The sequence below is a fragment of the Thermobia domestica genome, chromosome 16, assembly GCF_964235325.1.
Source record: "Thermobia domestica chromosome 16, izTheDome1.hap1.1, whole genome shotgun sequence".
In the NCBI taxonomy this organism is placed as follows: Eukaryota; Metazoa; Arthropoda; class Insecta; order Zygentoma; family Lepismatidae; genus Thermobia; species Thermobia domestica.
The window spans coordinates 10,592,673-10,614,719 of NC_137469.1; the positions used below are offsets into that span (position 1 = coordinate 10,592,673).

A 22,047-nucleotide genomic window follows, 5' to 3' on the forward strand; every position below is an offset into this window, starting at 1 on the left:
TGTAGCGGAGCTCTGTTGGGAACTTAACCTTTCTCATAACTTTCTTTGGAGTTTTGAGGCTTCATTTCCACATAGCTTGCAGCGGAGCTCTGTTGAGAACTTAACCTTTCTCATAACTTCCTTTGGAGTTTTGAGACTTCATTTCCACATAGCTTGCAGCGGAGCTCTGTTGAGAACTTAACCTTTGTCATAACTTCCTTTGGAGTTTTGAGGCTTCATTTCCACATAGCTTGCAGCGGAGCTCTGTTGAGAACTTAACCTTTCTCATAACTTCCTTTGGAGTTTTGAGGCTTCGTTTCCACATAGCTTGTAGCGGAGCTCTGTTGAGAACTTAACCTTTCTCATAACTTCCTTTGGAGTTTTGAGGCTTCGTTTCCACATAGCTTGCAGCGGAGCTCTGTTGGGAACTTAACCTTTCTCATAACTTCCTTTGGAGTTTTGAGGCTTCGTTTCCACATAGCTTGTAGCGGAGCTCTGTTGAGAACTTAACCTTTCTCATAACTTCCTTTGGAGTTTTGAGGCTTAGTTTCCACATAGCTTGTAGCGGAGCTCTGTTGGGAACTTAACCTTTCTCATAGCTTTCGAACTTCCTTTGGAGTTTTGAGGCTTCCTTTCTACATAGCTTGCAGCAGAGCTCTGTTGGGAACTTAACCTTTCTCATAGCTTTCGAACTTCCTTTGGAGTTTTGAGGCTTCCTTTGCAAATAGCTTGCAGCGGAGCTCTGTTGGAAACTTAACCTTTTTCATAGCTTTCGAACTTCCTTTGGAGTTTTGAGGCTTCCTTTCTACATAGCTTGCAGCAGAGCTCTGTTGGGAACTTAACCTTTCTCATAGCTTTCGAACTTCCTTTGGAGTTTTGAGGCTTCCTTTGCAAATAGCTTGCAGCGGAGCTCTGTTGGAAACTTAACCTTTTTCATAGCTTTCGAACTTCCTTTGGAGTTTTGAGGCTTCCTTTCCACATAGCTTGCAGCGAAGCTCTGTTGGAAACTTAACCTTTATCATAGCTTTCGAACTTCCTTTGGAGTTTTGAGGCTTCCTTTCCACATAGCTTGCAGCGAAGCTCTGTTGGAAACTCAACCATTCTCATAGCTTTCGAACTTCCTTTGGAGTTTGAGGCTTCATTTCCACATAGTTTGCAGCGGAGCTCTGTTGGGAACTTAACCTTTCTCATAGCTTTCGAACTTCCTTTGGAGTTTTGAGGCTTCCTTTGCAAATAGCTTGCAGCGGAGCTCTGTTGGAAACTTAACCCTTTTCATAGCTTTTGAACTTCCTTTGGAGTTTTGAGGCTTCCGTTCCACATAGCTTGCAGCGAAGCTCTGTTGGAAACTTAACCCTTTTCATAGCTTTCGAACTTCCTTTGGAGTTTTGAAACTTCCTTTCCACATAGCTTGCAGCGGAGCTCTGTTGGGAACTTAACCCTTCTCATAGCTTTCGAACTTCCTTTGGAGTTTTGAGGCTTCCTTTCTACATAGCTTGCAGCAGAGCTCTGTTGGAAACTTAACCTTTCTCATAGCTTTCGAACTTCCTTTGGAGTTTTGAGGCTTCCTTTGCAAATAGCTTGCAGCGGAGCTCTGTTGGAAACTTAACCTTTTTCATAGCTTTTGAACTTCCTTTGGAGTTTTGACGCTTCCTTTCCACAGAATATGCAGCGGAGCTCTGTTGGGAACTTAACCTTTCTCATAGCTTTCGAACTTCCTTTGGAGTTTTGAGGCTTTCTTTCCACATAGCTTGCAGCGGAGCTCTGTTGAGAACTTAACCTTTCTCATAACTTTCTTTGGAGTTTTGAGGCTTCGTTTCCACATAGCTTGTAGCGGAGCTCTGTTGGGAACTTAACCTTTCTCATAGCTTTCGAACTTCCTTTGGAGTTTTGAGGCTTTCTTTCCACATACCTTGCAGCGGAGCTCTGTTGTGAACTTAACCTTTCTCATAGCTTTCGAACTTCCTTTGGAGTTTTGAGGCTTTCTTTTCACATACCTTGCAGCGGAGCTCTGTTGTGAACTTAATCTTTCTCAAAGCTTTCGAACTACCTTTGGAGTTTTGAGGTTTCCTTTCCACATAGTTTGCAGCGGAGCTCTGTTGGGAACTTAACCTTTCTCATAGCTTTCGAACTTCCTTTGGAGTTTTGAGGCTTCCTCTCTACATAGCTTGCAGCGGAGCTCTGTTGGAAACTTAACCTTTCTCATAGCTTTCGAACTTCCTTTGGAGTTTTGAGGCTTCCTTTCTACATAGCTTGCAGCAGAGCTCTGTTGGGAACTTAACCTTTCTCATAGCTTTCGAACTTCCTTTGGAGTTTTGAGGCTTCCTTTGCAAATAGCTTGCAGCGGAGCTCTGTTGGAAACTTAACCTTTTTCATAGCTTTCGAACTTCCTTTGGAGTTTTGAGGCTTCCTTTCCACATAGCTTGGAGCGAAGCTCTGTTGGAAACTTAACCTTTATCATAGCTTTCGAACTTCCTTTGGAGTTTGAGGCTTCATTTCCACATAGCTTGCAGCGAAGCTCTGTTGGAAACTTAACCTTTATCATAGCTTTCGAACTTCCTTTGGAGTTTGAGGCTTCCTTTCCACATAGCTTGCAGCGGAGCTCTGTTGGAAACTTAACCTTTTTCATAGCTTTCGAACTTCCTTTGGAGTTTTGAGGCTTCATTTCCACATAGTTTGCAGCGGAGCTCTGTTGGGAACTTAACCTTTCTCATAGCTTTCGAACTTCCTTTGGAGTTTTGAGGCTTCCTTTCCAAATAGCTTGCAGCGGAGCTCTGTTGGAAACTTAACCTTTTTCATAGCTTTTGCACTTCCTTTGGAGTTTTGAGGCTTCCTTTCTACATAGCTTGCAGCAGAGCTCTGTTGGGAACTTAACCTTTCTCATAGCTTTCGAACTTCCTTTGGAGTTTTGAGGCTTCCTTTCCACATAGCTTGCAGCGAAGCTCTGTTGGAAACTTAACCTTTATCATAGCTTTCGAACTTCCTTTGGAGTTTGAGGCTTCCTTTCCACATAGCTTGCAGCGGAGCTCTGTTGGAAACTTAACCTTTATCATAGCTTTCGAACTTCCTTTGGAGTTTTGAGGCTTCCTTTCCACATAGCTTGCAGCGGAGCTCTGTTGGAAACTTAACCTTTATCATAGCTTTCGAACTTCCTTTGGAGTTTGAGGCTTCCTTTCCACATAGCTTGCAGCGGAGCTCTGTTGGAAACTTAACCTTTATCATAGCTTTCGAACTTCCTTTGGAGTTTGAGGCTTCATTTCCACATAGCTTGGAGCGAAGCTCTGTTGGAAACTTAACCTTTATCATAGCTTTCGAACTTCCTTTGGAGTTTGAGGCTTCATTTCCACATAGCTTGCAGCGAAGCTCTGTTGGAAACTTAACCTTTATCATAGCTTTCGAACTTCCTTTGGAGTTTGAGGCTTCCTTTCCACATAGCTTGCAGCGGAGCTCTGTTGGAAACTTAACCTTTTTCATAGCTTTTGAACTTCCTTTGGAGTTTTGAGGCTTCATTTCCACATAGTTTGCAGCGGAGCTCTGTTGGGAACTTAACCTTTCTCATAGCTTTCGAACTTCCTTTGGAGTTTTGAGGCTTCCTTTCCAAATAGCTTGCAGCGGAGCTCTGTTGGAAACTTAACCTTTTTCATAGCTTTTGCACTTCCTTTGGAGTTTTGAGGCTTCCTTTCTACATAGCTTGCAGCAGAGCTCTGTTGGGAACTTAACCTTTCTCATAGCTTTCGAACTTCCTTTGGAGTTTTGAGGCTTCCTTTCCACATAGCTTGCAGCGAAGCTCTGTTGAAAACTTAACCTTTATCATAGCTTTCGAACTTCCTTTGGAGTTTGAGGCTTCCTTTCCACATAGCTTGCAGCGGAGCTCTGTTGGAAACTTAACCTTTATCATAGCTTTCGAACTTCCTTTGGAGTTTTGAGGCTTCCTTTCCACATAGCTTGCAGCGGAGCTCTGTTGGAAACTTAACCTTTATCATAGCTTTCGAACTTCCTTTGGAGTTTGAGGCTTCCTTTCCACATAGCTTGCAGCGGAGCTCTGTTGGAAACTTAACCTTTATCATAGCTTTCGAACTTCCTTTGGAGTTTGAGGCTTCATTTCCACATAGCTTGCAGCGAAGCTCTGTTGGAAACTTAACCTTTATCATAGCTTTCGAACTTCCTTTGGAGTTTGAGGCTTCCTTTCCACATAGCTTGCAGCGGAGCTCTGTTGGAAACTTAACCTTTTTCATAGCTTTCGAACTTCCTTTGGAGTTTTGAGGCTTCATTTCCACATAGTTTGCAGCGGAGCTCTGTTGGGAACTTAACCTTTCTCATAGCTTTCGAACTTCCTTTGGAGTTTTGAGGCTTCCTTTCCAAATAGCTTGCAGCGGAGCTCTGTTGGAAACTTAACCTTTCTCATAGCTTTCGAACTTCCTTTGGAGTTTTGAGGCTTCCTTTCTACATAGCTTGCAGCAGAGCTCTGTTGGGAACTTAACCTTTCTCATAGCTTTCGAACTTCCTTTGGAGTTTTGAGGCTTCCTTTGCAAATAGCTTGCAGCGGAGCTCTGTTGGAAACTTAACCTTTTTCATAGCTTTCGAACTTCCTTTGGAGTTTTGAGGCTTCCTTTCTACATAGCTTGCAGCAGAGCTCTGTTGGGAACTTAACCTTTCTCATAGCTTTCGAACTTCCTTTGGAGTTTTGAGGCTTCCTTTGCAAATAGCTTGCAGCGGAGCTCTGTTGGAAACTTAACCTTTTTCATAGCTTTCGAACTTCCTTTGGAGTTTTGAGGCTTCCTTTCCACATAGCTTGCAGCGAAGCTCTGTTGGAAACTTAACCTTTATCATAGCTTTCGAACTTCCTTTGGAGTTTTGAGGCTTCCTTTCCACATAGCTTGCAGCGAAGCTCTGTTGGAAACTCAACCATTCTCATAGCTTTCGAACTTCCTTTGGAGTTTGAGGCTTCATTTCCACATAGTTTGCAGCGGAGCTCTGTTGGGAACTTAACCTTTCTCATAGCTTTCGAACTTCCTTTGGAGTTTTGAGGCTTCCTTTGCAAATAGCTTGCAGCGGAGCTCTGTTGGAAACTTAACCCTTTTCATAGCTTTTGAACTTCCTTTGGAGTTTTGAGGCTTCCGTTCCACATAGCTTGCAGCGAAGCTCTGTTGGAAACTCAACCATTCTCATAGCTTTCGAACTTCCTTTGGAGTTTGAGGCTTCATTTCCACATAGTTTGCAGCGGAGCTCTGTTGTGAACTTAACTTTTCTCAAAGCTTTCGAACTTCCTTTGGAGTTTTGAAACTTCCTTTCCACATAGCTTGCAGCGGAGCTCTGTTGGGAACTTAACCTTTCTCATAGCTTTCGAACTTCTTTTCGAGTTTTGAGGCTTCGTTTCCTCATAGCTTGCAGCGGAGCTCTGTTGGGAACTTAACCCTTCTCATAGCTTTCGAACTTCCTTTGGAGTTTTGAGGCTTCCTTTCTACATAGCTTGCAGCAGAGCTCTGTTGGAAACTTAACCTTTCTCATAGCTTTCGAACTTCCTTTGGAGTTTTGAGGCTTCCTTTGCAAATAGCTTGCAGCGGAGCTCTGTTGGAAACTTAACCTTTTTCATAGCTTTTGAACTTCCTTTGGAGTTTTGACGCTTCCTTTCCACAGAATATGCAGCGGAGCTCTGTTGGGAACTTAACCTTTCTCATAGCTTTCGAACTTCCTTTGGAGTTTTGAGGCTTTCTTTCCACATAGCTTGCAGCGGAGCTCTGTTGGGAACTTAACCTTTCTCATAGCTTTCGAACTTCCTTTGGAGTTTTGAGGCTTCCTTTCCACAGAGTTTGCAGCGGAGCTCTGTTGGGAACTTAACCTTTCTCATACCTTTCGAACTTCCTTTGGAGTTTTGAGGCTTCCTTTCCACATAGCTTGCAGCGGAGCTCTGTTGGGAACTTAACCCTTCTCATAGCTTTCGAACTTCCTTTGTAGTTTTGAGGCTTCTTACCACATAGCTTGCAGCGGAGCTCTGTTGGGAACTTAACCCTTCTCATAGCTTTCGAACTTCCTTTGGAGTTTTGAGGCTTCCTTTCTACATAGCTTGCAGCAGAGCTCTGTTGGAAACTTAACCTTTTTCATAGCTTTTGCACTTCCTTTGGAGTTTTGACGCTTCCTTTCCACAGAGTTTGCTGCGGAGCTCTGTTGGGAACTTAACCTTTCTCATAGCTTTCGAACTTCTTTTGGAGTTTTGAGGCTTCGTTTCCACATAGCTTGCAGCGGAGCTCTGTTGGAAACTTAACCTTTCTCATAGCTTTTGAACTTCCTTTGGAGTTTTGAGGCTTCGTTTCCACATAGCTTGCAGCGGAGCTCTGTTGGGAACTTAACCTTTCTCATAGCTTTCGAACTTCCTTTGGAGTTTTGAGGCTTCCTTTCCACAGAGTTTGCAGCGGAGCTCTGTTGGGAACTTAACCTTTCTCATACCTTTCGAACTTCCTTTGGAGTTTTGAGGCTTCCTTTCCACATAGCTTGCAGCGGAGCTCTGTTGGGAACTTAACCCTTCTCATAGCTTTCGAACTTCCTTTGTAGTTTTGAGGCTTCTTACCACATAGCTTGCAGCGGAGCTCTGTTGGGAACTTAACCTTTCTCATAGTTTCGAACTTCCTTTGGAGTTTTGAGGCTTCGTTTCCACATAGCTTGTAGCGGAGCTCTGTTGGGAACTTAACCTTTCTAATACCTTTCGAACTTCCTTTGGAGTTTTGAGGCTTCCTTTCCACATAGCTTGCAGCGGAGCTCTGTTGGGAACTTAACCCTTCTCATAGCTTTCGAACTTCCTTTGTAGTTTTGAGGCTTCTTACCACATAGCTTGCAGCGGAGCTCTGTTGGGAACTTAACCTTTCTCATAGCTTTCGAACTTCCTTTGTAGTTTTGAGGCTTCGTTTCCACATAGCTTGTAGCGGAGCTCTGTTGGGAACTTAACCTTTCTCATAGCTTTCGAACTTCCTTTGGAGTTTTGAGGCTTTCTTTCCACATAGCTTGCAGCGGAGCTCTGTTGGAAACTTAACCTTTTTCATAGCTTTTGAACTTCCTTTGGAGTTTTGAGGCTTCATTTCCACATAGTTTGCAGCGGAGCTCTGTTGGGAACTTAACCTTTCTCATAGCTTTCGAACTTCCTTTGTAGTTTTGAGGCTTCGTTTCCACATAGCTTGTAGCGGAGCTCTGTTGGGAACTTAACCTTTCTCATAGCTTTCGAACTTCCTTTGGAGTTTTGAGGCTTTCTTTCCACATAGCTTGCAGCGGAGCTCTGTTGGAAACTTAACCTTTTTCATAGCTTTTGAACTTCCTTTGGAGTTTTGAGGCTTCATTTCCACATAGTTTGCAGCGGAGCTCTGTTGGGAACTTAACCTTTCTCATAGCTTTCGAACTTCCTTTGCAGTTTTGAGGCTTCCTTTCCAAATAGCTTGCAGCGGAGCTCTGTTGGAAACTTAACCTTTCTCATAGCTTTCGAACTTCCTTTGGAGTTTTGAGGCTTCCTTTCTACATAGCTTGCAGCAGAGCTCTGTTGGGAACTTAACCTTTCTCATAGCTTTCGAACTTCCTTTGGAGTTTTGAGGCTTCCTTTGCAAATAGCTTGCAGCGGAGCTCTGTTGGAAACTTAACCTTTCTCATAGCTTTCGAACTTCCTTTGGAGTTTTGAGGCTTTCTTTCCACATAGCTTGCAGCGGAGCTCTGTTGGAAACTTAACCTTTCTCATAGCTTTCGAACTTCCTTTGGAGTTTTGAGGCTTTCTTTCCACATAGCTTGCAGCGGAGCTCTGTTGGAAACTTAACCTTTCTCATAGCTTTCGAACTTCCTTTGGAGTTTTGAGGCTTCCTTTCTACATAGCTTGCAGCAGAGCTCTGTTGGGAACTTAACCTTTCTCATAGCTTTCGAACTTCCTTTGGAGTTTTGAGGCTTCATTTCCACATAGTTTGCAGCGGAGCTCTGTTGGGAACTTAACCTTTCTCATAGCTTTCGAACTTCCTTTGGAGTTTTGAGGCTTCCTTTCCAAATAGCTTGCAGCGGAGCTCTGTTGGAAACTTAACCTTTCTCATAGCTTTCGAACTTCCTTTGGAGTTTTGAGGCTTTCTTTCCACATAGCTTGCAGCGGAGCTCTGTTGGAAACTTAACCTTTTTCATAGCTTTTGAACTTCCTTTGGAGTTTTGAGGCTTCATTTCCACATAGTTTGCAGCGGAGCTCTGTTGGAAACTTAACCTTTCTCATAGCTTTCGAACTTCCTTTGGAGTTTTGAGGCTTCCTTTGCAAATAGCTTGCAGCGGAGCTCTGTTGGAAACTTAACCTTTCTCATAGCTTTCGAACTTCCTTTGGAGTTTTGAGGCTTTCTTTCCACATAGCTTGCAGCGGAGCTCTGTTGGAAACTTAACCTTTCTCATAGCTTTCGAACTTCCTTTGGAGTTTTGAGGCTTCCTTTCTACATAGCTTGCAGCAGAGCTCTGTTGGGAACTTAACCTTTCTCATAGCTTTCGAACTTCCTTTGGAGTTTTGAGGCTTCATTTCCACATAGTTTGCAGCGGAGCTCTGTTGGGAACTTAACCTTTCTCATAGCTTTCGAACTTCCTTTGGAGTTTTGAGGCTTCCTTTCCAAATAGCTTGCAGCGGAGCTCTGTTGGAAACTTAACCTTTCTCATAGCTTTCGAACTTCCTTTGGAGTTTTGAGGCTTTCTTTCCACATAGCTTGCAGCGGAGCTCTGTTGGAAACTTAACCTTTTTCATAGCTTTTGAACTTCCTTTGGAGTTTTGAGGCTTCATTTCCACATAGTTTGCAGCGGAGCTCTGTTGGGAACTTAACCTTTCTCATAGCTTTCGAACTTCTTTTCGAGTTTTGAGGCTTCCTTTCCACATAGCTTGCAGCGGAGCTCTGTTGGGAACTTAACCCTTCTCATAGCTTTCGAACTTCCTTTGGAGTTTTGAGGCTTCGTTTCCACATAGCTTGCAGCGGAGCTCTGTTGGGAACTTAACCTTTCTCATAGCTTGCAGTGGAGCTTTAAGAGATCCTTACTGCAAAACCACCCAGCATTCATGAGGGGCTTTGTGGTTCTCCTTTTTCCGCTTAGTTTGCTGGGTTCTCCGCGGTACTCTAACCTCTCTTTACTTGCAGCGGAGCATTAAGAATTTTAATCCACCTCGCTCCGCTTGCGGCGGAACTTTAGTCCTTCAAGAGGCCATCTGGTCTTTGGACACTTACTTATCTTAATCATTAGAGAACTTTTATACGTATTTTGGTGAAATTGCACCATGTTTTACCTTAAAGTTTTGAAATAAAATTGATATTGGGAGAAAACGTTTCCCGTGTGTAATTGTTCTACCTTCTACCTACATCAGAAGAACTATACAATATAGAACTTTGGCTTTGCATAATTCAGAAATCAAAAGTCTAAAACCAGTGTTTATTATGTTTTTACTATACCGAATAAATTGATTTAGAACTTTGTGCATAATTGAAAAACCAGAAATCGAATGTTAGTTATTTTAGTAAGTCTGCTCATGTTATCAGCCACGTGAAGGTATTGATCCGATGTTTCAAATGCAGACATCGCATTCATGTTCAGGGATTACAATTCAGTTTAGGTGAAAAATTTGTATTTAAGATTTTCATTTGGCCACTGGTGAAAAAATAGGACTTCTGGGTATCACATGAGTTGACATTGGTCAACAAGGATCATCATCTGAAGGTGAGCAGTTCTCTCAATATATATGTAATAATAATGACCATGTATATTTCCTGCATCGAATTGTCATTACTGATGAAAAATGTGTCTGTTACGACAATCGTACATAGTCATGACAGTGGTTGAATCGTAATCAACGCCCAGGACGATTCGTAAACCACCCCTTCATCGGCAGAAGGTCGTTTTTTGTAGGGCAGTCTATGATGGGATAGATCCATGAGGTGTCTCTCCATCGAGGCCAAACCATCATCACAAATTGTTACAGTGTTGAACCCCAAGAAATGCACTAAAAAGTTCGAAATCTTCCAGCAATGGACAACAATCTTGCCATCCCAGATTGCATTCCAACATGTCACTGACTCTCCATGACTTGCAGTACAAAACAAGACATTACTCGACTGTGTTATCTCCGGGGAACTTGTTTTGAAATTAGCACGGAGGAAACAAAGAATGCGCAGAGCATAAAGGAAACAAGTCCCTCTAAAAAAAAAAAGTATGTTTTGAGGTGTCATGAAAAGCTTCGCTACTGATTATAGAGTTAACAATGCACGAAATTACAACTAGTTGTGGAAGACAAAATTGTATTTCGAGTGGAAGTTGCTCAAATGAACTCTTACGATCAACAGTTTATAGAAGAGCTGTTTCTTGTAAAGCAAAAAAGTAACGTTACCTGGTGATAGCATCGATGTATTCAGAGTCGTCATTAACTTGAGCATTAATATTTACACCCATTGTAGTTTCTGTAAAACAAGAAAAAAAACAGTCAATTCGCAAAGCTATGAAATGTACACGCTAACAACTGTGGTTTTATTTCTCGGATTTGCAGATAGTAAATATATATCAATAAACAGAGCTTCCTCATAACTATATGGTGAACATACTCTCCTTCAGCACGGGTGTCCCGGGTTTGATTCTCTGTGAGAGCAGATGTATTGGCATCCCACATGAAGCTGTAGGCTCAGTTTCATATTGTCTCGATGTTTAAGGGATGTTAAATCCCAGCCCAACCAACTGGCATTAAGAACTAACTTGCATTTGCTAAGCTAACAAAAGTAAAAAGTTTTAGATCTTTCAAGGTTTTGAGTATGAATTCTGTTGGGAATGAGGCTATATAAGGCTACGGACTCGTAATATGAAGGAATAATGGAACATACCTATATTTTGATTATGTTTTGCTAGGTTAGATATTTCGAAAACGATTTATTAAGACTGGTATGGAGCTGACGCTTTACGGATCAGAGACGTGGACATTGAGAAAAGCTGAAATATCCAAGCTGGAAGCATTTGAAATGTGGTGTTGGCGCACAATGCTGCGCATATCATGGACCGAAAGCAAAAGGAATGAAGACGTACTAAAAGAAGCTAATGAAGGACGACAGATCATGAAGATAATAGGAAAAAGAAGAAACAGCTTGCTTGGTCATCTTATTCGGCACTCCGATTGGATCACGGTGTTGATAGAGGGAAAGACAGAAGGAAAACCAGGAAGAGGAAGACCAAGGATAGAATATCTAGATGCAGTTACGAAGAATAGATCTTATCAAAGTATAAAACAGTTGTCCAAGGGAGAGAGAGTTTTTAAAATTTCCACGTTGCCCACCAACCCATGGTTGAGGCGAGCAAGAAGAAGGTTAGATGCTGTGCAAATAAATAAATTTAGATTCGAAGCGGATCAAGATGGAGTGGGATTCAAGGAATATTTTGGATGTTCTCTTTGGTGGTAGACACTAATGATGTTAATGTGATGATATGTGGATTAATTGGAGCAGATTACTAGCAGTAACCAGATTGTGCAATATGGAAGATGAGAATAATAAAGAGGTCTAGAGTAACATTGTGTTTATGTTTGGTTTCGATTCTGATGCATAAGCCGAACGCTGATCTTAGGATAGTATGCCCATGAATATTGAGATACTCACTTGTGATTAAGAGGTTATAATAGTTTCTAGCACAGATTCAATTTAGACGTTCTCCCTTAACAACTCATTACTTTTAAAATATTTTATTGTAGAAAAACAAATTCCTTCTCAATTTTAGGTGAAATCAGCAATATCATTACTAGGTCGCTGTCTTCCTAGTTGTATAAATGTCTTTTAATCAACCACAGTTTCCATGGTACCCGATATAGCATGAAAACAACGTCATTTTCAATTTCTGCATCTCGAAATCAACAATGAATAAGTACTTTTGTTAATATAAAACAAACATTGTTAACTGAGATAAGTCATATGAAGCACGAAACTTTTTTTATGATTTAAAATCTCGAATTAGAAATAGCCGAGTTTCCTTACACAAAATGCAGTTTCAAGCCAATCTTGCACAACTAGATTCCCTTCCTTTTGCTTTGTTTCATGAGATTCAATCTTGTCCCAAAGAATCCTGGTCAATCTTATAACGAAATTAGGGTTTTCACAATTGTAGGCAGGTCCTAACTGTTACAAAATGCTGACTACAATGTTAACGTACAATCTAATCTAACACAAACTAATTACTAACATATTACTCTGTCCTTTAGTATTAATTCGTATTACTAACCTATATCTTTCTTATCTTCTCCTGTTCTTCCCCTTCTGCAATGTATGGAGACAAATTTCAGTGTAGGTTAAGTAAGTTTAAGTACTCGACAACTATTCCTAGTTGTATACTTAAAGTTTCTCTCTAAGTTGACAAGATTAAACTTTACGTACCACATATGACATCCAGAGCAAAAAGGCCAGTGTAAGGTAAAACATCGAACTTCGGCGACCCAATTTCTCTCCTGAGTTTTCTGATAAATATGTGGCTATTCTCGTAAAAAATTGGGATAAATTGCTCAAGAATCTTAAAATGGAATCCAGGCGTAAGCAACTTCCTATGATTTCGCCATTTGTCTCCTGTATAAAAGAAAGTGAGAAATGTTATCAGTAAAAGAACTGGATTTTAAGGTGCAAAGTTGTGGTCGGAAAAAGTGAGAAAATGGTCTGATAATATATTCGCAGAGGTGCAAAATAAATGCTGACAAAACAGATTTTACTTAACAGTGCCATGAATATTCTTTATTTAACAATAGCAAAAAATAACCTTAGTTACAAAAAAAGAGTAGATTACTGCTTTTCAAGAAACTTGCATTTGATTGTTCTCGAACGTAAGATTCTGTCGCTTGGAGCTCAAGATTTTTCAACATTAACAAAAATCACTGGAGCATCTCTTGTAAGCGTACGAAAAGCGAGTTCAGTTCAACTTGCAACTTTCTACATCTGGACTGTTTCTCAAATTTCATTCAAATTTGGATTTGGCAAGTTCATCAAATTTTTCCTCACACTTATCAAATGCTTCCATTGGTCCTCTTTCTCTATACATTTCTCCTCCAAACTCTGAATTACGTACATTAAGCAAATACTTGTAGTCATGCACTGTAAAATGTCCAAACTCTAGGCCTTCGTCGCTGAGCAATTGTTGGACATGTTTAATGGCTGTTGTGTATGATGAATCTAGAACACATATGAATCCAATGATTTTTGTCTAAGTTTTCGCGCACAAATACTGCACATCTTACCCAGTTACCACACCTGATTATAACAGAAAATGGTGACAGTTGGAGTTCAAACTCTAGACTACCGGAGCCATTTACAAGAATCTTCTTCATGTATGAATAGTAATGAAGTCATTTATCTTATTGTATTCCTCCCTTATATGTTCAGAATCACGGTGTAGTCCGTACGCAGGAGATTGGGGCACATAACCTTCAGTTGTTGAAAAAAGTCGGAAGCATGTGGCGTAGTTGATCACAATCAGCCTAATTTTATGTTCATGCCATATGTAATTCACTCTTAGTGGGAGTTTCGATTGTACTCAATATGGTTTCACGCTCACTACTCCACAATGATTTGAACACCAGAGTGGTTTCACGCTCACTGCTTCACAATAATTGAACGCCAGAATGGTTTCACGCACTAATCCACAATGGTTGACCACTCGATACAGTTTCAAGCTCACTACTCTACAATGATTGAACGCTCGACACGGTTTTACGCTTACTACTCCACAATGATTGATCTCTCGATACGGTTTTTTGCTCACTACTCCACAATGATTGAACACCAGAGTGTTTCCACGCTCACTGCTCCACAATGATTGAACACCAGATGGTTTCACGCTTACCACTTCACAATGATTGAACACTCGATACGTTTCACGCTCACTACTCCACAAAGACAGAACACCAGAGTGATGCCACGCTCACTACTTCACAGTGATTGAATACCAGAGTCTGTCTTTTGGAATCTCACGTGGTTCTCCTCTGGTGGCTTACCAGATCTTTAAAAAAACTGTCCTCGTATATGTAATAGGTCAAAAAATACAAAATGTTACTATATTCATTGTCATCATATTGTAGAATAGTTAAGTGGACCTATTCTGTAACTGTACCTTCATTAGATTGTAGGTATCAGTAGGGTGGAGCAGTAATTATGTTTTAATTGAAGTACTAACCATACTAAAGCTGTATTTAATTGAAGTACTAACCTCCACTCGTGAGCAGTCCGTTGCCTAACCAGTCTCTTAGACCAATCATATAATACTTGCTCTTGTTGATATGCTTTGAACTACCCAATACTGCCTGTAAAACACACATAACATGCATTAGAACTTGTTTTCAATATTTTCAACTAAAATGAAATGAAATCTTTAACATTCTATGGTGTGACTTTCAGGATAGGTGAAAGATTGTGAAAGAATCGGGAAATGAAAATGTGGAAGGATGGTGGAAGAGTGGAATCACATTGTGAAACCCTCAACAGCATGTATAGATACGATGTGTATCAAAAACAGGCATGGCTCGGAGTTCAACCAGAAACCTGTCAGTACGAGTGATCGCTTTGCCACTGAGCTACGTGCTTTCAAAATGCTTCTAAGTGATTAAAGTGACAACTATACATGATATAAAGCAGATGTAACGTTTCGTTGTCCCTTTATAACCTTCCATTTTTATCGTTCCGACCAACATATGGTGGACTATATAACTCCAAGATGATGCATTTATGTGCCCTTCAGACTTTCAAACTATTCTATGTATGTGTCGGAAGTATTATTCAACGGAAGTAAGTTTATTATATCCGTGCGTATGTCTGTAGACAGTTTCAGAGCAAAAACGGCACGATATATCGAGAAGCGCTTTTTCACAATCGATTCAGGCTCCCAAAAATGTTTCATCTCCTCTGTTAAACCTCTAATCAAACCGAAAATGGTTAAAATTAACCATTTCCGGTTTCTTTAAATAATCTTTAAGTTTTACGTCTCAAGGTTATGCCGGTTAGGCTAAAGTAGACGGTGACGAGGACAAATGAATGAAATAATGGAATGAAGAAAGTGGGAGGAAACGGGAGAACCCCCAGAAAACCCACTACAAAATTCACTTGGCTCAAGCTGGGATCGAACTAAGAACTCTATGCACCAGAGTTGAACGCTCTACCACTGAACCGCCCTGATCCCATTTTAGGTTTCAGCGTTACCATAGAACAAGAAACGGTATACCATAGGTAGCGACAAATGTATTTCTTTGTAGGAATGGATTCAAAGCTTCAAGGAAAACATATTAATAACATTTGAATTAGTCTACTAGAACCGGCAGTAGTGGAAATCAGCCTTTCCTACTTCAATGTTAATCGACATAGAAGCAAAACGGTAATACATAGCGACAGGCGTCGTTTTTGGAATCAGTTCAGTGTCTCAAGAAAATATATCATAACCACTCGTAACACTTGACTAAAACCAGAAGTGGTTGAAATTTAATAGCACTTTCGGTTTATATGGATTTACATAGAGGAAAAACGGTAAGAGATATCGAGAAGTGGTTTATCGAAATCGATTCAGTGACCCAAGAATATATTCCATTTCGTCCACTAACCATCTATTGAAACCGGAAGTGGTATATATCAATTGATTCCGGTTTCACGACTACAGTGAACAGTAATAGCCGCAGAACGAAAAGTTTAATAATAACAAGTATTTTTTTCCTTTGAAAACGGCTCACCCTTTCAAGAAACGATACCATGACCACTCGTACTAAAACCGGAAATGGTAGAAGTTTACTCTTTAACAGATTTTGTCTCATTATCCCTTGTTGCAGTCGGACGTTTTAAATGTCTTTCAACATTGAATTCGCGTATTTTGGAAGTCTAATATAGTTGCACAACTGCGAAACTGAACTCATTTTTTCGTAATTAATTTTCAGAAGTTCCCTGGTATTGTATCCGAACGTTCAATATAAAAGAAAAACCAGTATCATATACAGTAAAGCCCTGATTATCTACGAATGGATGATCCGCTGTATGGGTTATCCACGAGTGCCGCAAATAAATAAATAACTGTGCTGCAGTGGCGCTCATTTATTTTTCACAAATAGTCGCTGTGGATTGACACTCCGCATGGAACTAGGTACTATATGGTCTAAAACATAAAAATAAATTGCATTGTGAAAATCAATATTTCTAATAATAGTGCACACTTCCAGGTGCAACTCTACTCTGGTAAACAGAAGCCGATTGTTGTAAAGTATGAAAAACGGGAATTGGGAAGAATCATTTGCGTGGTAATAAATTTCATTCATTGTTCACTGCGGAGTGAGTCCGCAGGTGACCACTGAAAGGTTAATTACGAAACTAAAAAATAAATAAGTAACCCAAGCCAACAACCGGAGACCCTGCAGCACGAAGGTCGAAAATTACTTACATGATTATTGTGCATCGTAATCCTATAGGACTTCTCGAAATTTGTGGCTAAATGGAAGGCTCTTGCTCTTTTCTGTGTGATCATGGCTTTCACATTCTCTGATCACTGACCTTAACAACCCGAGCAGGCTAGTGTATCGATCCACTCTTGGCCGTGTGCACCAATGAAGTTCAACTCTTGAACGAGGGTCATAACCAAACTCGGTGAAAATGTCTGTTGCACCAACAACGTTCAGGGTTAAGTCTCGGTCAAATGGTGGATAAACTTGGTTTTAGCTTGAACGGCCGAATTTGGGGGTTTGAACTTCGTTGATCCAAGTCAGTCTGTTTACATTCAATAATGTCATTATATTTTTTCTACTAATGAAATTACAATACATTTCTTATGTTCAGACAAATTTTTTGTTCGTGATTTCATTATTTTTCCATCACAATTACGAACACTGAAATTAGAATACTCACAACTCTATGCACACAATCTCGAAAGTCGAAAAGACTGGCACGCGGTATGCTTTCTTCATTTGTTACTTTTTTAAACGAAGATTAGAGACAAAAGACGACAGCCAATCAGACTCGATTTTACAAATTGACCGAAGTTTACTTAAACGAGGTACTGAACTTCGACTTTCAATGGTGCAACAAAAGTCCTGGAAATACGTTTAAACTTGAAAGTTGAATGTTGAATGCGTTTGAGTGAACGCTCGTTTAAACTTCGTTGGTGTACACGGCTATCTGTCAAGTTCACTAATCTTTCCACTCTACGTATTCTTTCGGCCTGCCAAAATGGTGTCAGTTGTCAGCAAACGTCCATAGTGATCAGTCGTGGTTAGTGTTCCTTTATCAGTACTTAAGTTTAGGGTTTCGCGTGTTTATTCTTTTATACAGCAGTGTGCACCAACGAAGTTTAAACGAGCGTTCACTCAAATGCGTTCAACATTAAACTTTTAAGTTTAAACGTGGTTCCAGGACTTTTGTTGCACCATTGAAAGTCGAAGTTCAGTACATCTCGTTTAAGTAAACTTCGGTCAATTTGTAAAATCGACTCTGATTGGTTGTCATCTTTTGTCTCCAACCTTCGTTTAGAAACTAACAAATGAAGAAAGCATACCACGTGTCGGTCTTTTCGACTTTCGAGATTGTTTGCATAGAGATGTGAGTTGTCTAATTTCAGTGATCATAATTGTGATGGAAAAAATAATGAAACCACGAACAAAAAATGTTTCCGAATACGAGAAATGTAATTTCATTAGTGGAAAAATACAAAGATACAATTGAATGTAAACAGACTGACTTGGATCAACGAAACCCCCAATTTCGGCCGTTCAACCTAAAACCAAGTTTATCCACCATTTGACCGAGACTTAACCTTGAACGTTGTTGGTGCAACAGACATTTTCACCGAGATTGGTTATGACCCTCGTTCAACGGTTGAATTTTGTTGGTGCACACGACCAATAGGGTTATCCACGATTTTCGCTATAAGCTGTGCCCTTGCCATCCAATTCCGTGGATAATTGGGACTTCACTGTATAACAAATTATTTTACGCAAAAAACAAACAAACAAACAAACAAAGAAGTAGTGTAGAGTGTAGTTTAGTGATCTGTCAAAGGCTGTGTCAGTTTTTACTCTTAAAACTCATATTTCAGACGGGTACAATAGGCAGTGGCGGTTCTACTTCCAGAACGGGACCGTGAGGCTAGGTTCTCCAGTTTCTTGAGTGAATAAAACTGAAGCTATTATTTATATATTTTTGAAAGTTTATAGTAAACTCATGATATACCTATCACAGTCTGGGTTCTGGTGCCCCCCCCCCCCCCCAGTTTCTACCTTCTAGAACCACTTGTGATAAAAGAAAGACTAATTTTTACATACAACATGTACATTTTTGCAACCGCAATTAAGATTTAAAGTTGAATACATACCTCAAGTCCATTCGGGTGAAGAACTCCTACAAAATGGATATTCAAGGCCCATGCGTGAATAAGGTTCTCAAACTTTTTGCAATAATATTGTACGATCTTAAACAATCCTGGAATGAGCAAAAACATGTTCTACGTTGGAGAGGATTGTAACAGACAAGAATGAATTTTTAATATGAAAACCAACGAATATTTCTTAATAACAATTAGAGAAATAATAAATCTCACAATTATTACATTACTAATACATTTAAAATATACAGGGTGTTCACATATGAAAGCTTCATATGAAGCTTATTCATTCTTCACTTCTTTTTTTCTGGTTGGTACAAAACTAAATACTCTTTTCCTTCGTTTATTGGAGTAGTACAAAATGGTATAAAATTCTGAGCTAGATAAAATGGCATTTCTCGTTGGTACAAAATTGAATAGGTCATTCAAATTTATCCAAAAAGCTTCATATGAAAATATGTTATATGTATAGATGAATACGAGTTCACTATATGTGACATTTTGGGAAATGAAATAAGTTGAAATCTTTGAGTTTAACGTCTCATGATTATGCATGTTAGGTTACAGGAGACGCATGACTAAAGGAAATGAATGATGGAAAAGTTCCAGGTTTCCAAGAACAGGTTGCACCTTTTCCCTCAATTCTCTGTTCAAACTAGAAGTGGTTCAAATTAGCCGTTTCTGGTTTCAAAACAAATCGCCATAGAACATGGTGATAGCTAGCGACAAGTGATTTTCTGTAAGCGTCAAGACAACATATTGTCACAACTCGCAACACTCCACCAAAGCCAGAAGTGGTTGAAATTTACTACTGCTTCCGGTTTTAATACTGTTTTCCATAAGGCAAAAACTGTTAGATATATCGATCGATCGATTCTTGCAGTCGATTCAACTTGCCACGAATAGGTTCTAACTACTTCCTTAAGCATCTATCCAAACCGGAAGTGGTTCAAATTAACGTATTCCGGTTTCAATCTTTTATCACCATAGGACTTAGACAGTAAAGCATAGCGAGTAATGGCTTTCAGATATGGATTCACCATCCGAGGAACAGGTTCTATCTTAGATCTTATTCATCCATTGCAACCAGTAGTTATAGATGTGCTACTTGAAGTTAGAGTATTGAATTCGTAAAGTTTAGGAGTCTACCCTAGTTTCAGGCTGTGAAACGAAAACCACTTGATAATTTATTTACATCTTTTTCTCGTTTTGTCTCTTTGTTGATGTCTCCGTGAAAATTATGTGGAAGCTATTAAGACTAGAAGTGTTATATAAATTTAGTATAGAAATCAGAAGAAGAAAAGTTAATTACGACAATAATATATCCTTTTCGATAAAATTGCGTAATATTGGTTTATGTTACGGATTTGAACTTAAAGATCGCCACACAGGACACAAGTTCCGGAAATTTAGGGAGAAATAACTGTACAGTTATTCCTTTGAGGATTTCTGGATTTGATCGAAGATAAAATCTTGCCCACTCACGTTCAGGAAATCCGAAGAGAATAATTGTATAGTTTGTGCTCTCCAGCTTTCCTGTGTTGGCAAAAAGAGCTGTTTTTCCTTTTCGCAGGTCGTCATAGACATTCCGGAAATCCGGTGTGGAATAACTGTACAGTAACTTCAATTCCATGCCTGCTTTAATGACTTTGTGTGTGTGTGTGTAGGACAGTTTTTACTCGGGTCCTGTTTACTTGGGCCATTTTGTTGCAAGCCCCTATTGGCTAGGGCATTTCTTGTTCTCATCCTTTTATCCGGGGCGTTTTGACGTGAAATCGACTCCTTGAAAGGTGAGAAGAATACAAAACTCTATCACTATTCTCTTTCCAGCCTTAGAAAAAAGTAGATGTAAACAAACCCACCTGACTACCAGTTTGTTGATGGCCAGTGATTGATACACTGAGAAAAAAAATGTAGGTGGCGTACTTAAAAAGATAGGCTACATGCGTGATTCCTGTAGTTTTTGGACTTAACGTACAGCAGATGTATAACTTAAAACACATGTTTTATAATACTTTCTGTATAAGTGTTCCATCTATACGTACTTTCCGTATGAAACAATGTAGGCGGTCAGGATCTCACATAAAAATGGACGTATATAACATATAGCTGACGAAGATAACATAAGTATATGCATGTGATATACGGAAAACTGTTAGATGTTAGGCATCCTGCAACGGCAAGATGTAACATCTAACGACAGTGCCTATGTATCATACGGATAACGTATGTTCCGTACTGATTTCTGTAGTAAGCAAGAGGATACCGTATATTTGTACAATATACCGCTGTCCGGAGAACGGATTTTTCTCCGTGTAGTGGGCCACAGTGCAATAGCATCCTACCGCAATATAATCCCTACTAAAATAATAATTTCAAATAAAAATATCTGAATTTATCCTAAATTTTGTGATAATAAGCGCAATATATATAATATTTAACAACAGATGTAACTTTATTTCAACCTCACCCGTATCTGGACATATAGTATTTACTGCGCATGCATATGCGTTCATGCGCCTTCCCCACACATTTAAAATTATTGTAGAATGCAGAGTTTCACGGCAACGATGTGTGACAATAATCCATTTTCTTCTCCTGTTATAAAACACAAAAGAAGACAACAGGAATAGAGACAATCTTGTTTATATAAGGATTTAGGAAAATACATACCTCCAACATAGCAGTAGTCAGTGTCAGTCCGTTAATTATTTACCAACAAACTGTAGCCTTATAGTCTGGAAATTACGCGACGACAGTAAACTAGCAAAAGATCTTGCTGTTCACGTCTCTCGCTACCGAAGCACGTGTGAGCCGCGGAGTAATTCATTTCGCTTCGTTTACATCTACTTTGTTCGAAGGCTGGAAAAACTTTAGTTCTTTCATTCATTAAAAAAAAAAAAAAAAAAAAAAAAAAAACAATAATACAACGGTGAGAAAGAAAATATTGCGGAAATGGAAGAATTGCAAATGTAAATATTGACAAATGGAGGAACTTATGACATAATAACAAACATTTTCGGTTGCCTACCTGCTGGATCTAAGAAACAAGCCTCGAGTAGCATACCAAGAACAGGAGGCGCTTGCGGAGTAGGTAACTTGTGAAGGTCCCTTGTGAACTTCCAGTAATTGAGAAATCGTTTCAGGAAACAGAGCAAAAGCGCAAGCGATGCAATGCAACCAAATATTAACAACTCTAAATCAAGGTTAATGTCCATATCTGTAACATTAAAAAAAAAAAATAATTAATTAATCCTTAGAAGTATTATGCATGGTGTTTCAAAACAACACAGACAACTTTTGGCAGGTGATTCCTCACACCAATATAAGACAAAAAGTATAGACCAACCTGGGTGCATAAATGTTTCCTTTCGGAGTTATAGGCTGCCGAAAACATAAAAAAATGAACTTTAAAGATCCATAGCTTCAATACTATGGGACCTATCATAGTCGAGTCAAGACTTCACTTAGGAGCAAGTACTTCAGCAACAATTTTTGTAGAGGCAGTTTGGCTATGGGCAAATAATTTGAAGTACTCACCAACTACCTCTATAAAAATTGTTGCGTGAGTACCTTAGGATTCTGAAACATGGATTTTTGGACAGGGCACATATTAGTTCGTAAATGAAGTCTTGTCCCGACTACGATAGGTCCCATAGTATTCAAGCAACAAGTTCATTTTTTCATGTTTTCGGCAGCCTATAACTCCGAAAGGAAGCATTTATGCACCCAGGTTGGTCT

At 39.7% G+C, this 22,047-nt stretch overlaps 1 protein-coding gene across 1 annotated transcript in view; it reads right to left on the reverse strand.

Annotated features, from left to right (window-relative positions):
* LOC145672410 (cytochrome P450 4C1-like) overlaps positions 1 to 21,520 on the reverse strand; it is a 123,145-nt gene extending 101,625 nt beyond the window's left edge. Inside the window, exons 1-5 of the mRNA XM_081741564.1 lie at positions 21,338 to 21,520; positions 18,298 to 18,404; positions 14,170 to 14,263; positions 12,354 to 12,539; positions 10,337 to 10,406 (exon numbers count right to left, since the gene is read on the reverse strand). Of these exons, the coding sequence (XP_081597690.1) occupies positions 10,337 to 10,406; positions 12,354 to 12,539; positions 14,170 to 14,263; positions 18,298 to 18,404; positions 21,338 to 21,371 (491 nt within the window). The 5' untranslated portion in view covers positions 21,372 to 21,520. The remainder of the gene's footprint in view (positions 1 to 10,336; positions 10,407 to 12,353; positions 12,540 to 14,169; positions 14,264 to 18,297; positions 18,405 to 21,337) is intronic.
* Between the last annotated feature and the right edge of the window lie 527 nt (positions 21,521 to 22,047).